At 38.2% G+C, this 14462-nt stretch overlaps 1 protein-coding gene across 1 annotated transcript in view; it reads left to right on the plus strand.

Moving 5' to 3' along the window:
• The window catches only part of KIAA1328 (KIAA1328 ortholog), a 344940-nt gene that overhangs the window by 253767 nt on the left and 76711 nt on the right, over nt 1–14462 (plus strand). The window contains exon 8 of the mRNA XM_006835083.1: nt 7517–7698. Coding sequence (XP_006835146.1) covers nt 7517–7698 — 182 coding nt within the window. The remainder of the gene's footprint in view (nt 1–7516; nt 7699–14462) is intronic.

Genomic DNA, 14462 nt, shown 5'->3' on the forward strand with positions numbered 1-14462 from the left:
CTGTCTTCAACGGCTGGATGATCAGAACTCAACTAGAAGAAGAAAGAAGGGGCGTGGGGGTGGGGGGTTGTAACCTGCTACAATTTGATGAACTTTACCTATGCTTATGGATGTAATAGCTCAAAAAAGGGAACAAATCTTTACAGCAAGGATCACTTCCACCCCCTCGGTACACAGGGTTGTTAGGGATGGGCAACTTAGACATTGGCTACCCAGAATTGTGGGGGCCTATAAAGGCAAGAAGTGAATGGCTTACAAGCTTTCAAGAGGGAGCCTAGTTCCAGACAGGGTAGGGGAAGGTAGAATCTCCACTGAATGATTTCCAATTTGTTGGGACCGGGCTGGCGAAAGAAAATGGGGATATGACTTTTGTGGTACAACAGTGAATAATTGCCTTCAGGACTGACTGTGAGGGTCGAAAATGTAGAGGTAGATGTTTTTTGACAAAAGGAGGGGAGTTACTAATTTTGCAGCCAGGAGCAGAGGTCCCTGGGACCATCAAGTGAGAAGAGCGGAGAGCGGGACCCTACCCAGAGAGACAGTGATGCCAGGGATGGAGACAGAGACAACGATGTGGACAGATGGAGCTGCTGGGGATACTAAACTCAGGGAGGGAGAGCCCTGTGGGGTGTACCCTTTGGTTATTTGATGATGCATGGAGGGGATTGTAATCAATGAAATGAAATACAATAGGCTGAATGTAATACTGATACTCTTCCATGTAAACCTCACAATAACTTATTTAAAAAAAAAAACAAAACTACTAGCTATTCCTCGAGAGACAGGTGAGGCTTTCCGCTCCTGTACAGATTTACAACCTTGGAAACTCTACACAGGGTTGCTATTAGTCAAAACTGACTCCGAGGCACACCACCACCACCGCCAATTGTAAAGATGGGTGAAATGGCGAGTATTTTGTTATATTTGGCGCTGTGGGTTAATGTGCCAGACTGTAAAGCCGTTTGAACTTCAAGGTTGGCGGTTCAAGCTCACCAGCTGCTCTTCGGAAAGCCTACAGGGTCGCTATGGGTCAGAATCGTCTCGACTCGACGGCACTTAACAACAACAACAATAAAACTTCAAAAGAAAAAAAAAAATGATGGATTGGGTGCCACCTACTTACACAAACTCAATTCATTGGCTTCAGATGACATTATTTTTTTTTTTCTCTTCACTTTTTCCCTTATTAAATGCTCCCTGTCATTGTCGTTAAATGCCATTGAGTTGATTCCAAGCCATAGCAATTTACAGCCTCTGAAACCGTATACAGAGTCGCTATGAGTCAGAACTGACTCCACGGCACACTACCATAACCCCCACTGTATATATAATAATCTTCGTAGAGTCCTTCAATGACTCTTCCTTGCCTATAAGATCAAGCACAATATATATTTACATATATCTAGAGAAAGAGAGTGGATTCCTATGGTGCTCTAGAATAAGCACTTGACTACAAGGTCTGTTTCAACTGCAAGTTCAGCAGTTCAAACTCACTAGCCACTCTGTTTCTATACAGAGTTGCTGTGGGTCAGAACTGACTCGTCAGTACTTAATAATGGGGAGAGTAATAAATCTTTGATTTAGAAGAATAGAAGAATACATTTGTTCAAGAAGACCTGGTGCCTTTGAATGGAAAAAGGTAACTGGATTGTCCTTACTCCCAATTTCCACAGTGCACAGGGCAAGAGAATGTATGTAAATATGTTGTTGTTGTTGTTGTTGTTAAGTACCGTAGAGTTGGTTCTAGTCTCATAGTGACCCTGTACAGGGTTTCCGAGACTGCAAATCTTTATAGGAGCAGAAAGCCTCATCTTTCTCCCATGGAACAGCTGGTAGTTTCTAACTGTCAACCTTGATTGAGGTTAGTAGCCCGATTCGTAACCACTACGCTACCAGAGCTCCAGATATATATATATATGATCTATCTATAAGGAAAACCATGAATTTACACTAGTATCTCCAATTCTCATTTCAAACCACAGGGTTAATTTTAGGGTTTCTCCCATTCCATTTATTTCTCCAACTGAAAAAGATAATTGTCATTTCCCTTGATATTGTTAGTTACTTGATTCCAAATTCAATAATAGTACGGAAACTATATCCCATTATCCTATCCATCTGTTGTAATCCATCATTCCTGTCCTCCTCCCCAGCAAATGCACACTGCACTAAGTTGCTTTGGCCAACACATCTCTGTAGGAGCCCTCTCCTTACATAGCCCCAACTGGCTTACCCCTTCTCATCCCTCTCAAGGCCCAGACTCTGGGTAGGAACAACTTCCATGTGGATACCCTCCCTCATTCTGCTCAACCTCCAGCATCCTACACCAAGTCCAGACTGGAGTTTCCCATGCTGGAAGCCCTCCTCATCTTGCTCAAGATCTAATTCTGGGAGCCAAAACTGCCCCTCTGTGGATGCCCTTCTCATCCCACTCAAATTCCAATACCCAATGATCAAATTAATTATTGTGTATAATGTAAAGTTTTTGTTGTTAAGTGCCATTGAGTCAGTTCCAACCCATAGCAGCCCTGTATAGGGTTTCTGAGGAACAGCTGGTGAGTCTGAACCACTGACCTTGCAGTTCAAACGGCTTTGCAGTCTGGCACATTAAGCCACAGCGCCACACCAGGACTCCTATGTAAAGTAGGGATTAAGATTAATTTTTCCCCATATCTAGTATGTTGTTATTATTAGGTGCCGTTGAGTTGGTTCCAAGTCATAGTGACCCTACGCACAACAGAACAGAATCCCACCTGGTCCTGTGCCATCCTTACAACCATTGTTATGTTTGAGTTCATTGTTGCAGCCACTGTAACAATCCATTTTATCTGGGTTCTTCCTCTTTTTTGCTGACCCTCCTCTTTACCATGAATAATGGGCTTTTCAGAGACTAGCCCCTCCAGATAACATATCCAAAGTACAAGAGATGAATGCCTCACCATCCTTTCTTCTAAGGGGCATCTAGCTGTACTACTTGCAGGACTGATAGGTTTGTTTTTCTGGCAGTTCATGGTGCGTTCACAATTCTTTACTAACACCATAATCCAAATGGTTTTCAATTCTTTGGCCTTATTGATTCATTATCCAACTTTTGCTAGTATATGAGGTGATTGAAAATATGGCTTGGGTCAGGTGCACCTTAATCCTCAAAGTGTTGTCTTTACTCTTTAGAGTAAACACTTTAAAAAGGTCTTTTAACAGCAGATTTGCCCAATGCAATATGTCATTTTATTTCTTGACTGCTGCTTCAATGAACAGTAAATTGAAATCTTTGACAACTTCAATCTTTTCTTCATTTATCATGATATTGTATGTTGGTCCATTTGTGAGGGTTTGTGTGTGTGTGTTTTAAATTTGAAGTATAATCCATACTGAAGACTGTATTCTTTGATCTTCATCAGAAAATAACTTCAAATTCTCTTTGCTTCAAGCAAACTAGGTTGTGTATTTGCATACAACAGGTTGTTAAGGAGCCTTCCTCTAATCCTGAGGCTGTTTTTCTTCATATAGTCTAGTTTCTTAGATTATTTGCTCAGCATACAGAGTGAATAAGTATGGTGGGGAAAAAAACCCTGGCACACAATTTTCCTGATTTTAAGCCATTCAGGTTTACATTCTTGTTGTATGTCCAGGTTCCGCATGAGCGCAACCAAGCATTCTAGAATTCCTATTTGTAGCAATGTTATGCATAGTTTGTTATGACCCACACAGTCAAATGCCTTTGCATAGTCAACAAAACACAAATAAACACCTTTCAGGTATTCTGTTTTTATCCATTTGACACCAGCAACAATAGACCTCATTCCACATTCTCTTCATCTGGCTTGAATTTCTGGCAGCTCCCTGCCAATGTGCTGCTGCAACCACTGTTGAACTTTTATTTAGCACAATTTTACTTGCATGTGATTTTAATGATACTGTTCAGTGATTTCTGTACTCTATTGGATCACCTTTCTGTGCAATGGGCACAGATATGGATCTCTTCTAATCACTTGGCCAGGTAGCTGTCTTCAGAATGTCTTGACATATACAAGTGAGTGCTTCTAGTTTTGTATCCATTTGTTGAAACATCTCAATTGGTATTCCAACAATTCCTGAAGCCTTGTTTTTCACCAATGCCATCAGTGCAGCTTGGACTTTTTTCTTCAGTATCATTGGTTCTTGATCATATGCTAACTCTTGAACTGGCTGAACAAATTCTTTTTAGTACAGACTCTGTATTCCTTATCTTTTTTTTTTTTTTTTGATGCTTCCCATAGACTCCTTCAGTGTTGGACAACTCAAGGATTCAGTTTTTCTTCAGTTCTTCCAGGTTTAGAAATGCTGAGCCTTTTCTTCCCTTTTGGTTTTCTAACTCTAAGTCTTTATACATTTCATTATTAGCCTTCACTTTGTCTTCTAGAGCTTCTCTTTGAAACTTTCTGATCATCTCTTATACTTAATAATTTTTTCCTTTAGCTTTAGCTAGTCTACACTCAACAATAAATTTGAGCATCTCTTTTGACATCCACTTTTTTTTTCTTTTTTCCCTGTCTTTTGAATGACCTTTTGCTTTCAACATGTATGATGTTCGTTGTGCCATCCTACAACTCTCCTGACCTTCCGTCATTAGTGGTCAATGCATCAGATCTTTTCTTTACATAGTCTCTAAACTCAGGCAGACTATACCAGGTTCATATTTTGGTCCTCATGAGCGTTCTTTAATTTCCTTCAACTTCAGCTGAACGTGTGTATCAGGAATTGATAGTCTGTTTACAGTTGGCAGCTGACCTTGTTTTGAGTAACGATATTGAGTTTCTCCATCAGCTCCTTACACACATGTAGTCAATTTGATTCCTGTGTATTTCATTTAGGGAAGGCCACACTGTTTGTGTTATTGAAAACAGATATTTACAGTGAATAAATCATTGGTCTTGCAAGATTGCAGCATGTGATCTCCAGCTTTGTTTGTCACCAAGACCATATTTTCCAAATCCCTGTTCTTCCTTTTGTTTCCAACTTTTACTTCCAATTACTAGTAATTCTCAATGCGTCTTGGTTCCATGTTTGATCAATTTCAGACTGAAGAAGTTGGTAGAATTCTTCAATTTCCTCATCATTGGCTTTAGTTGTTGGTGAGTAAATTTGAATAATAGTGGTATTAACTGGTCTTTTTTGTAGATGTATAGCTATTATCCTATCACAGACAGCATTGTACTTCAAGATAGATCTTGAAATGATCTTTTTAATGATGAATGTGATACCGTTTCTCTTCAATTTGTCATTCCCAGCAAAGTAAACCATATTATTCTGACTCATGACAACTAGCATATATCAAGTACTCAATAAATATTTGTTTCCCAATCACACCCCAGCCTCATATTGAATATTTACTCAATAAATTTCTGGTTAATATTATAGCTGAATGATTTATTTTGCCATTAATTTAATAGGATTAAGGAAAGCAAAAGTTGTTAAGACAACTGACTTGGAGGATGATGATATCATTAATAGAGAATGGAAACAGAAAGAGGAACTAATTTCAAGATAAAGTTTCAAAAAATCAAATGCATGCAGTCTATTTGTACGAGTTGGTTTGGGCAGCATGAGATCTCCCTTCACTGCAGCTGCCTGATCAGATCAGCAGATTTGAAGACCACTGTGAGTGAGAGGAATTTATACAGAACTGTGGCAAGAGTTACTGACATATGGGAAGTGCTGAAGGAGAAGGGAAGGTGGAAAAGGACAGGATCTTCTAGAAATTTTTCCTTTAAGAGGAAGTAGAAGAACTCCTGCAAAAGAATCTCAGTAGAGCCTCCTAATACTAGGAAAGCAGGCATGATGGTATATAGGAAGCCAGGGGAAGAAAGCTTCAAGCAAAGAGTCCATTACAGTGAAGCGACCTAGGAAGACTTGAAAAGAGAAAAAAGCTATTAGATTTGTTCTTTAAAAACTAGCTTTTTTCTAGAAGTTTGGCAGAGAAGGGAGGAGAAAGGGAATAATAGTGTAAGAGAAATAGTGAAGGCTTTTGTTTTTAATTGTTAAAAAAAAAAAAAAAGTATACCATTGCATGAAATTAAGACATTTAAATGTATGTGAATTAAAAATTAAAATAAAATATAAAAATCTTCTCTTCACCGTATTTCCACGTTAGCTCTCTGGTTTAGTGTTCATCCATCAAGAACTTTCAAAGTATTTCTGTTTAGTTTTGTTTGTTTTTCAAAAATTAGACTGCATTATACATTCTATTACTGCAAACTGCTTTTTAAAAAGTTAATAGCATGTCATAAATTTTCTTCATATTAGTATAGAAAATTCTACTTCATTCTTTTCAATGGCTGAATAGTATTCCGTGTGATAGATGTATCATAGTTTATTTTCCCATTCTCCTATTGAATGATATCTGTCTTCGCTTTTTCAGTATTACAAATAATTCTGCAGTAACCATCCTTTTACAACTATTCTTATGCTGTTATTCATGTTCTTCTGAAGGATAAATTCGTGGAGGCAGAATTGTTAGGAAGGTCGATACATTTTTATTTTAGATGAGTGTTGACGAGTCTTACACAAGAAGGCTATTCCCATTTGCAGCTTCTCCAGCAATGCAGGAAAATACTCGTCTTCCCATGCCCTCCCTGACTTGGGGTATCATTATGCCTTTCCAATTAAGCAAAGAGTTTTGGGCATTGATTTTTAATGGCAAGTCTGATATTGTTTATAATCCTAGGGAGAGAATCCAATCAAGAGGAGATTGAATTATAAGAAAAGGATATAAATGACAGGTCAGAGTCTCAGAGGGCATGAATCAAGATGGTATCAAGTGTACGAATCAAAGGTGTAATTTTCTTCAGAGACATTGAGAGGATGAGACACAAATAAATGCAAGTGAAGAAAGAAAAAACATTTTTATTATGTAGTCATCTTTATTTCAGGGAAATTACAACCAAATCCTTTAGTAAGATGGAGGATTACCAAGAGGGAGTTTTGGTAGGGAGAGAAAAAAAGCATGTGTACAAGTGCTCATTTTTGTTAAAATGCCTTTTACGCCATACTTACCTTGTTGACATTATAATAAAACTATGTGATAACAGAATCTACTTCTTTCAGATGCACGATTTCTTATATACTCTGGGTTGACAAAAATTGAAAACGAGAAACACAAATGCATTTCTAGGTAAATTGTTGATATTTTAATCCATAATGGAAAATTCAGCATACTTTTAAATGTATACATATCTTCTGGCTCTTAATCTTACTCTGTGACTCTTTTAGCAGTTTCTTGGTCTGAGTCTCTTCTCCCCAACTCCAGATAGAAGCTTTGTGCAGATAAACACCATTTCTTTTCCACAATTGCTGTGGCAGGACACACTGTAGACCTTCAGTAAATTATTTAAATTTTACCTTCATAAAAAAATCAGACAATGAAAGTGCTCCATGCAATGCATTGCATTTCAGTGCACGCTGAATTTTAACTCCTTTGTGTGATCTTTATCTTCATTCCTGCTCTCTACAGCTCATTCGTGTTTGTCCTTTTCAGTGTATTGAAGTCAAAACGTGATGGCTGGCTGATTGGGACATCACCATCTATCAAAAAGTTCCAAGAATCCATGAGCAGTGGAGAGAATAGGAAGGGGAAGAAAACAGTTGGATTTCAGTCAGAGATGGATGATGATGCCCTATGGACATGTCGAAGGAAGGATACGTGTAGACCCCAAAGAGGTAAGATGTGGGAACAAAATGAGAAGCTCTTCTCGGCAGCTAGCTGATGGTGGCTGCTGGCCAGTGGACTCCAGATGATTTCCTACAACCCTGATGAAGAGTTAAATATGTTACAAAAGTGGCATGTGCCTACAGGGCCACAAGTAACACGTCTACTAGATCAGGAAATTGCACCTGCATTTCTCTTAGAATATTGCTATGAGAAACTTTGTCCTTCTTTGTGTAAGCAGCAGAGTATAGTAATTTTATTCAGCCACAGTATGGTCATAGACACAAAATCATGTTCATAGTGAGTAAAAAGGACAGGAAATGGAATGTAAATTTCTCCTGGGAAAGTAAACCCCAGCATCTACAGTTAAATCACAGGAAACATGGGGGAGGATTGAGCAGAGGCCACGAGTACCTCCACATTGTGGATAAAACAAAACCTCATAAGTCTTAGGCAGATACTCCCTAACAGGCTATAGAATAACTTCCCATTTTATATGCCATGGATATTTTAAAAGAAATCAATTATAGATAGTTGTGTGAAGTGTTGAAGGAAGCAATCAAATTTAATTGTGCGTCCAGTTGTTCCCAGAGTGCCTGTTGGCTTAATCTATGCTGGTGTCCTTCAGGGAAGGAATAGAGTATGTCTGAGCTTCACTGTACAGAAGAGAAGCATAGGAAACCAAGGACCTAAACGGGTTTCTGAGCCATTTTGGCCAGTTCCTCTTCTTTCCCAGCTATCTTTCTTTCCTGCTCCCTACCATTAACCTTGATTTCTTTTTGCCTTCTTTTTCCACTGAGCTAGCATCTTTCTACCTGTATAATAAGCAGCTAACATGCTGGAGCCTGTCTAATGTAGCTACTCCCACGTGTAGTAGTTGAGAACGGAGAGGTGCTTTGTGAGACGATCTTGCAGGTCTTCCTTCTTCACGTTTGTCCCTTGTTTTTGGTTTTCATTATGTTGAGTTTAGAAATTGTCAATTCTCTTACAGATCACTGAAAAGAGGTCTAATTAAACTTCAGAAGGGAGACTATCCACAATTTGAACCAAAGCAAAACTTCCACAGACCTCCATTTTTTAGAACAACTCAGAAACTTCTTTTTAGACTTTGCTTCAAAAAACAAAAATGAAACCAAGGAGGCCTACTGTGAGATAAATATCTTACCTTCTTTGTTAATAATCCTTCAGAGGGAAACAACCCTAACTTCGGCTTCCTCTATCCTTAGTCATTGCACTTTGGAGAGTGGAAAATCAGTCAGCGTAGTTTGGTGGTTACAATGCAAGGCTTAACAGAGTCTTCTGTTAACTTGTCAACAAATTTATGTTGTGTGTCAGCACTAAAATAAAATGGCAAAAGGAGAAAAATATAGTGTAATAGCAAAGGGACAAATAACTTGTGTTATTGGTTAAGACCACAACAACATCACAAAGCAGCAATTGAAAAGGCACTTTGGGAAAGGTGCCATCAGGCCAGCCCTTGCTGTGGTGGAGGTTAATCTCTCCTGGCCCCAGCTACAGAGGCTGGAAGCCTGGAAAGGGCTGGTGTCCAAAAAAAATCAATTTCTAATTTGAAACAAAATCATTTTTGACTAACAGGGGTTCAGAACCCATTACTTTTTGCTGTATAGTCGGCTGACATTTCAGCACTTTATGTTGTGCACAATGAATCCTAATAGTCATTTTATAATGTTGCTGTACCAATTTAACCAAGAGAAAACTGTTAAAATTCGACAAAGTTTTCAAGAACAGTTTTTCACTCGTGGTTTTTGTATTGTTTTCTCCCTATTAGTCCTCCCCCCGCCCCGACCCCAAACACAGACTTTTTTTCTTTTTTAATGGGGATTTGTGGTTGTAGTACTACAATAAGAAGTTGAAAATTTTTCATCTTTTTAAGCGACTTTTTGTTATAAGGTAGTCATAGGAATTATGAACTTTCTTTTCTACTCTTAAGAAAGACTGCCTTGTATTTTTCTCTCATGTTTTAGTTAGGGAGGAGCCCTTAGCAAAATGATGGCCTACTTGATCATTGAGGGAGCTGAAGCTGTCCCTTTGAGCTAGTCTCTGCCCGTAGTAGAACTCATGATGTAAATGAAGAACAGACTGTATAGGGCAAAATTACTGCATTGGCATTTGCTATGGCACCCAACCAAATGTGAGAAATAAACTTGCCAAGGTGTGCTGCATTGATTTGGATACCCTGTTTATCATACGGCCAGTGACCTAGCACTAATTGCCTAAGTTACACTGCTTGGTTTAGCGCCTCCTTAATTGCTTGCCCCTGTTTAGTGTGTCTGAATTTTTTAAATATACCTTTCTTCTGTCTTCCATCCTTTATTGTTGTCCTTTAGTCTCATTAAGTGCTCTATCAGACATTTACTGCAAGATCATTCATCTTTATTACCCAGACTCCCACACCTCTACCTCTCCTATTCTCTTCGCCATTCGGTCAACGTTATGGAAGCTAAAAACAAAATAAATAAATAAAAATTTTTAACTCAGGCACTACTTGACTCCTCTCAAACACACTTGTCCTAGCAAAAATATGCACGGTATTTTCAGAATTAGTAGGGGGCTTCAAAAAGTTTATGGGAAAATGGAATTAAAAGTAAAGAGATTCTCTTTTTTTGCCCCCCCTCCCCCCCACAAACTTTTTGAAGTCCCCACAAACACTTCAAACAGAAATTGTTTTTCATTCATCATTGCTGGGAATAGTCTATTTAAATTGTTCTTATTGAGCTATGCAGAACAGTGGAAAAGCTAAACTTGGGTCAAGCGCTATTAAACCCAAGCCATAAATCTGGATACATCCAGTGGTCATTCCATTTTTCCTTCCTAGGTAGCAGCACTCTTATCCTCTCCCAAGACCTTCTTCCCCGTCCTGGGCAATCACTGATTGATTCCTTTTTATAAGAGCCTTCAAAGTGGAGGGTATTTTTTTCTGTTGTGCTAATGGGCTAGTAGAAGGCACAAAGAATCAAAATGTTCTACCTTAGGGCTTGGTACTGCCCATTCCTAGGTCATATTGCGAAGGCATTCCAAAACCCCTCATACCATTAAAGCTCCCTCTGGTTTGTTCTTCCCTCATGATCTCTGAATCCCCTTAAAGCTTGATGACAGACTGAATTTCATGTAATTTAGATTAGCCTGATGGTACTGACCATGACTTCCATTTTATCTTTTGGGTGATTTCATATATTTATATCTAAAATGATTCTGTCCAATAGACATGTGACAGTGAATTATGTGGCAAATCAGCCATGGCCCTGCCTGTGAAATAATCTATGACGGACTTGGATTTTGACAAGTTTGTGCGAGATGGGAATCGAAACAACTCAAGGAGGAGCAGAAACAGAAGCATTTGGAGATCTGCAAACAAAATTTGGACCAATACTCGAAGAAAGATAAAAGTTTCTTTTAAAAAAATCCTTGCTGGTGACAAGGCATGGATTCATCCACTATGAGCCTGAGAGTAAATGGCAGAGTATGGAATGGAAACATCCTCATTCACCAACCAAGAAAAATTAAAAGGTAAACTAAGAAAAAGTTTAAAAATCAACCATCAGCTGGAAAATTGTTGCTTACAGTTTCTGGGATTCTCAAGGGCCAGTATTGGAACACTGTCAGGAAAAAGTTCAACAATCAACAGTGCTCCTTACAGTAGCATGCTCACTAAATTGCTGAAGTCTAAATTTAGGATTAAACCAAGAGGACTGCTATCCAAGGACTTTGTGATCTTGCATGACAATGCATATCCACACACATTTGCCCACATTCTTGACACTCTGCAAAAACCTGGTTTTGAGTTGTACAAGCATCCTTCCTATAGTCCTGATCTTGATCCATGGGACTTTCACCTTCTGGTCCCCTGAAAGCAGCCCTTCAAGGACTTCTTCAAGGACATATGTATATGTTGTTAAGTGTCGGTTCCAACCCATAATGACTCCGTAAAGGGTTTCCAAGGAGCAACTGGTGGGTTTGAACCACCGACCTTGCAGTCCCGTTCTGACCTGCAAGGTCAGTTCGAACCACAAGGTCAATTGTTCAAACTCACCAGCGGCTCCTCAGAAACCCTACACAGGGTCACTATGTGTCGGAACCGACTTGATAGCACTTAACAACAACATATCTTATATGAAGCAGTTGTTAACTGGTTGGCTGAGTGATTCCCAAACACATTTGCCTATGAATTGAAGAGGATCTGTGAAGTGAAGAATAATGTCTGAAACTCCTGGTTGTTCTTTAAGTAACCTGTAGTTGCAGTTCTTGTGTTCAAGGTAGATTCATAAAGGTGACATGATTAATAAAATAAACAAGTCAGAGTTTCCAAACTACAGAAACCATTTTGCCTTTGAAGAGTATGGATGTTTCTTTTATTATTATCATAATCATTATTATATGTTTAATCATAAGGAAAGGTACCACAAGCTATTACTTCTGAGTTCCGGAAGTCTGAGCTTAACGATTTGTTAGAAGTCGATGTCTTTATCACCATAATCCTGAAGTCAAGCATAGCACAGGGCTAAGAATATTCCTTGACATGTAGAATGTATTGTCCCAGCCCGTGCAGTCAATAGAAATGATTCAAATACAAGAGCTTATGAGTTGGAGCTGTCATATATGGACTATTGTCATTTAAACTGGAGAGTCTTCATTTATGACCCTCAACAATGGAAAGAAATAAAGTATCTCAACCCAAAAAACCCATTGCCTGTGAGGTCTGATTCATAATGACACTTTAGACCGAATTTCCCCATAGGATTTCCAAGGCTATAAATCTTTAAGGAAACAGACTGACACATCTTTTTCCATTGGAGCAGTTAGTAGGTTCAAACTGCCAACCTTTTGGTTAGCATTCAATTGCTTAACTGTACCACTGGGGCGCCTTTTATACCATCTCAAAATAACTAATATGTTATATATTTATTTCTATAAACTCTATATGTGTATCGATTATAGCCCCATTTCCTAGAACATTGTTTAACACATCACGTTGATAAGTGCCGGCTAGTCTGTTCCGACTCATAGTAACCCTGTATAGGGTTTCCGAGGAGCGGCTGGTAAGTTTGAACTGCCGACCTTGTGGTTCAAACTGACCTTGAGGTCCAGTGCTTTATCCTACAATTCTCTAGCAGGATTCCTAATACATGATAGAGGATTATTATACATGTGGGGGCTGCAAAAAGTTATTGAAAAAAATCCCCATTACCTTTGAATTCTATTGTCCATAAACTTTCTGAAGCCCATGTATATTTGCTGAATGAATTAATATAACATATTTATTGATTCTTCTGTGTCCTTACCCATTTTTCCAAAATATGGGCCTAATCAATTAAGATCTTACGAGTTCGCACCTGTAATTATTTAGTGATTTATGCAATATATGTGCTTATCCCTTCAAAGTCTTTTTGGTGATAGATTAGTGAATGATGTCAAAGAGAAGTCAGTAGAATGGAATCTTAACAACAGCACCACAGTGGGGGTCAAGAAAACTGGTGGCTCTTTTCATTTCCTTTTCTTTTAACTGAAGTTTAATTTACAGTAAAGTAGGACAGGCCATAAGTATACAACACGATGAATTGTGATAGTTATTTACACTCATGTAACTGCCACTCCAGAACTGACTTGACACGGTACTAAATGAAAATCTTTTATTTTGAAATATTGGGGTTTTTTTAATTAAGTTCCTTTATAAATTGGGTTGTGTTTATTATTTGTAAAAGTTCTTTATATATTATGAGCACCAATCCTTTGTCAGCTATATAAGGACTTCAAAAAATTTGTGGAAAATCATATTATCTTAAAATTCTATTTTTCTACTTTTTGAAGGCCCCTCATGTACATTGAGACTATTTCCTCCAATTGGTGGCTTACATTTTCATTTTCTCAACAGTGCCTTTTGATGAACAGATTTTTATTTTAATTTTAATGTTTAGTTTGTTGCTTTAATTAATTTTATTTATTTATATTCTTGAGATTATACCCAACAAAATGTATACCAATTCAACAATTTATACATGTACCATTTAGTGACATTCTTCCATTTTGTGTGGCTATTCTCACCCTTTTTTCCTGTGTTCTTCTTCCTCATTAATAATGAGTTCTTCCTCATTGTCTCCTAAGCTTCCTATCTTTACTCTTCTGGGTTGCAGTTATTAATTTGATCCCATACAGGTAGTTCTTTAAAGAGCATAAGGCTCAAGGCAGATTTTTTTTCTACTAGTGAAGCTATATGATTGGTTTTAAGAAGACTTCTGGAAATATTTTTGGTTTAAGATTTAAAGATTAGTTCAGGGCAGTAGTTTCAAAGAGGTCATCCAACCTGCATGGATCCAGAAGGTCTGTGTTTCTTGAGAAATTGAAATAATGCCCTATGTTTTCCCCCTTTTGGTCACGATTCTTCTGTTGATCAAAATCAGTAATGATATCCAGGCACCATCCAGTTCTTCTGGTCTCATGGTAAAGGAGGTTAATTATCATACAGCAGATTATTATAATTGATGTCAATAAATTGTGCACTTGTAAAAAGCTGAATTGGCAAAAGTTGTGTGATAGATGTATTTACAACAACAAGGAAAAGAAAGAGTAGCTGCTGATTATGCAGAGTCAAAACCCTCATGGGGCTTGGTTTCTTGATTTGGAGGTTTAGGGTCACGGCTTCATGAGACATCCTAATAAATGATTTAATGCCATTTCGTGCCTCTGCTCTATCTACTAGTTCTATGCATAGTTTCTGGGGTCTTTAAAGTTTTCAAATGGCCATACAAGGCACAACTGT

Source organism: Chrysochloris asiatica, unplaced genomic scaffold (genome assembly GCF_000296735.1).
Source record: "Chrysochloris asiatica unplaced genomic scaffold, ChrAsi1.0 scaffold00015, whole genome shotgun sequence".
In the NCBI taxonomy this organism is placed as follows: domain Eukaryota; kingdom Metazoa; phylum Chordata; class Mammalia; order Afrosoricida; family Chrysochloridae; genus Chrysochloris; species Chrysochloris asiatica.